Source organism: Octopus bimaculoides, chromosome 4 (assembly GCF_001194135.2).
Source record: "Octopus bimaculoides isolate UCB-OBI-ISO-001 chromosome 4, ASM119413v2, whole genome shotgun sequence".
Classification (NCBI taxonomy): domain Eukaryota; kingdom Metazoa; phylum Mollusca; class Cephalopoda; order Octopoda; family Octopodidae; genus Octopus; species Octopus bimaculoides.
In genome coordinates this window covers 92567558-92570625 of record NC_068984.1, presented here as the reverse complement: position 1 = coordinate 92570625, position 3068 = coordinate 92567558, and the positions used below count along the sequence as shown (strand labels likewise).

The following is a 3068-nucleotide window of genomic DNA, read 5'->3' as shown; positions in this document are numbered from 1 at the left end:
TATATATATATATATATATATATATATATATATATGCCCCAAGAATTTAACTAAAACGTAAAAGAAAGAAAACATACTAACAAACAGATATGTATCCCCCCTCCCTCCACTTCTCACCAAGGCTATACATATAGTACCACTACACACATTCCTTTTCCACAAGAACACCAGCCTTGAAGACACACATTTCCCATAAACTCTTTTGAGAAAACTTTCACCGACTTGCAACAAAAACACCCCCAGAGATAATGTTTTTTTGATACCAAGGGACATTACTCTTAACGCTGGCTGCCCCATCATCTCCTCCTGCAACTGCCCCACCGAACTCATTGCCAGATATCTTGACTGTGTCCTTGCCCCCTAGTGGCTTTCCTCCCCTCTCACATCCATAACACCAACCATGCTCTTCGTTTATTCAACTCTTTCTCCTTCCCTCCTAGTCCCTTCACTCTTGACATCAAGAGTCTATACACGGTTATCCCTCACCATGAGGGGCTGCGTGCACTCCAACATTTCCTTGACCTTCGACCCAACTCCCAACCTGACACATCCACTCTCCTTCGTCTGGCTGAACTTGTCCTCTCACTTAACTGCTTCTCATTCACAGGTAATTTTTACCAGCAAATTTTGGAAGTGGCCATGGGAACAAGCATGGGCCCCAACTATGCAAACCTGTTCGTTGGCTACGTTGAGTCCCAAATATTCTCAAGTATATACACACACACACACACATATACTTACACACAAACACATGTATATATGAATATACAAATAAATATGTGCAAAGGAAAACATCTGTATTGTATATCCTGATGGCGTGAGTGTTTGGAAATGCCAAAGGTGGTTTAACAAATTCAAAAGCAGTGATTTTGATCCTTTGGGTATGTATTAATCAGGAAGACCAACTGTTCTCAATAATGATGCAATTGAATTGGATCCATATCAAAGTAATGAGAACTTATCTTGGGTGCTTAATGAACCTTGATCCACTGTGAAAAAACATCTGAAGCAGATTGGGAAAATGCATAAAGAAGGGAAGCGGGTACTACATGGGATGTCCCCCAAGAATAAAGCAGTGCATTTAACAATTTGAATATCAAAATGAGTAAACTCATTTTCTTAATTGAATTTTAGCAGGTTACGAGAAATGGATAGTTTATGCCAAAAATTAACATAAGAAGTAATGGCTAACATGAATGAAAATTCATTTCCATCATCTAAACCAGATCTACATCTAAAAAAGGTTTTGCTGTATGTCTGGTGGAATATAATAAGTATTGCTCACATTGAATTATTGGAACAAGGGAAAAGCATTACTGTAAAATTTTATTGTCAACAAGTTGAATATGTCAATCAAGTTTTGCTCAAAAAACAACCAGTTCTAGTCAATAGAAAGGAAGTCATTCTGCAACATGGTAATGTAAAGCTACATTCAGTGAAGATAATGCAAGAAGAGATAAATTTATTAGGCTTGAGAAGTACTACCTCACTGTCCCTACTTAACCCGTTCTTTACTTAGATCACCTGAACACTTTAGCTGTCTTAAAATATTCAGAAGTTTGGGCAATGTCGAAATGATATTTCCTCCAGTTTTCTCTTCTATAGAACCTGATTTTTTTTCTGCCTGAGTTATCAAAAAACTGGTTTCAAGGGGGTAAAATGTTATTGCTAATGATGGTGATTAATGAATTAATATACTTACATTTTATGTTGATTTGAACTTATTACATAAAATATGACATTACTTTGCAAAGGGTACCCCTAATATAAATGTATAATGTATATAAAATCAGTGGCATGTAAAAAGCACCCACTATACTCTTGGAGTGGTTGGAGTTAGGAAGGGCATCCAACTGTAGAAACATTGCCAGATTAGATTAGAAACTGGTGCAGCCGCTGGCTTTCCAGACCTCAGTCAGACCATCCAACACATGCCAGCATGGAAAACAGATGTTAAACAATGATAATGATGATTTTGTTATGGCTGTGTGGTAAGACGTTAGCTTCCTAACCACATGGTTCTGGGTACATTCCACAGTGTGGCACCTTGGGCAACTCTCTTCTACTATAGCTTTGGGCCAACCAAAGTCTTGTGAGTGGATTTGGTAAACAAAAACTAAAAGAAGCCCACTGTATATGTGTGTGCTTGTCCCTCACCACTACTTGACAGCTGGTGTTGGTGTGTTTATGTTCCTGTAACTTAGTTGTTTGGCCTAAGAGATCAATAGAATAAGTACCAGGCTAAAAAGAAAGTGTTGGGTCGATTCATTTGACTAAAATTCTTCAAGGTAGTAATTCAGCATGGCTACAATCAAAGGACTGAAATTAGTAAAAGAATATGTGCATGTGTGTATATATATATATTTGCATATATGTGTCTGTCTATGTAAAAATTGATTTTTATCTTTTTCCTCTTTTCACAGGACAACAAAAATGTTACAAGGATTGCAAAGATTGTGAAGTCTCTTGTTTGGGAAATGTCTGACACATATGCAGGACAGGTGTTTATTGCTTAAGAATCCACTGTTATTCCTTACAAACAATGCAAATATGAAAGAAGGCAGATATATATATATATATATATGAGACATTATTAGACACTCTTTTTACTGAATTCCCTTAATTCAATATTTGCCGTGATCTGAAATATGAAAATAGAATAAAAGGGCTAAAATTGTTTTGTAAAATCCTTATTTTTACTTTTTTCAAAATATTTTTGATTCAACACTAATTTTATATACTTGAGGTATACTTAAACCCCATTTGATTGATATATCTGAGACATGTTTATCACTGGTTGAAAGCTATTAAATTCTAGAAGACAAGGAATATACATCTATATGAATAAGTATCTGCATGCATATCATCATCATCATCATCGTCGTTTAACGTCCGCTTTCCATGCTAGCATGGGTTGGACGATTTGACTGAGGACTGGTGAAACCGGATGGCAACACCAGGCTCCAATCTAATTTGGCAGAGTTTCTACAGCTGGATGCCCTTCCTAACGCCAACCACTCAGAGAGTGTAGTGGGTGCTTTTACGTGTCACCCGCACGAAAACGGCCA

General features: G+C 37.0%; 1 protein-coding gene across 2 annotated transcripts in view; it reads left to right on the top strand.

Moving 5' to 3' along the window:
- LOC106878830 (D-ribitol-5-phosphate cytidylyltransferase) overlaps positions 1 to 2687 on the top strand; it is a 141374-nt gene extending 138687 nt beyond the window's left edge. For both annotated transcript variants that reach the window (XM_014928169.2, XM_052967256.1), the window contains one exon: positions 2424 to 2687. In XM_014928169.2, coding sequence (XP_014783655.1) covers positions 2424 to 2516 — 93 coding nt within the window. In that variant the 3' untranslated portion in view covers positions 2517 to 2687. The remainder of the gene's footprint in view (positions 1 to 2423) is intronic.
- Positions 2688 to 3068: the final 381 nt, after the last annotated feature.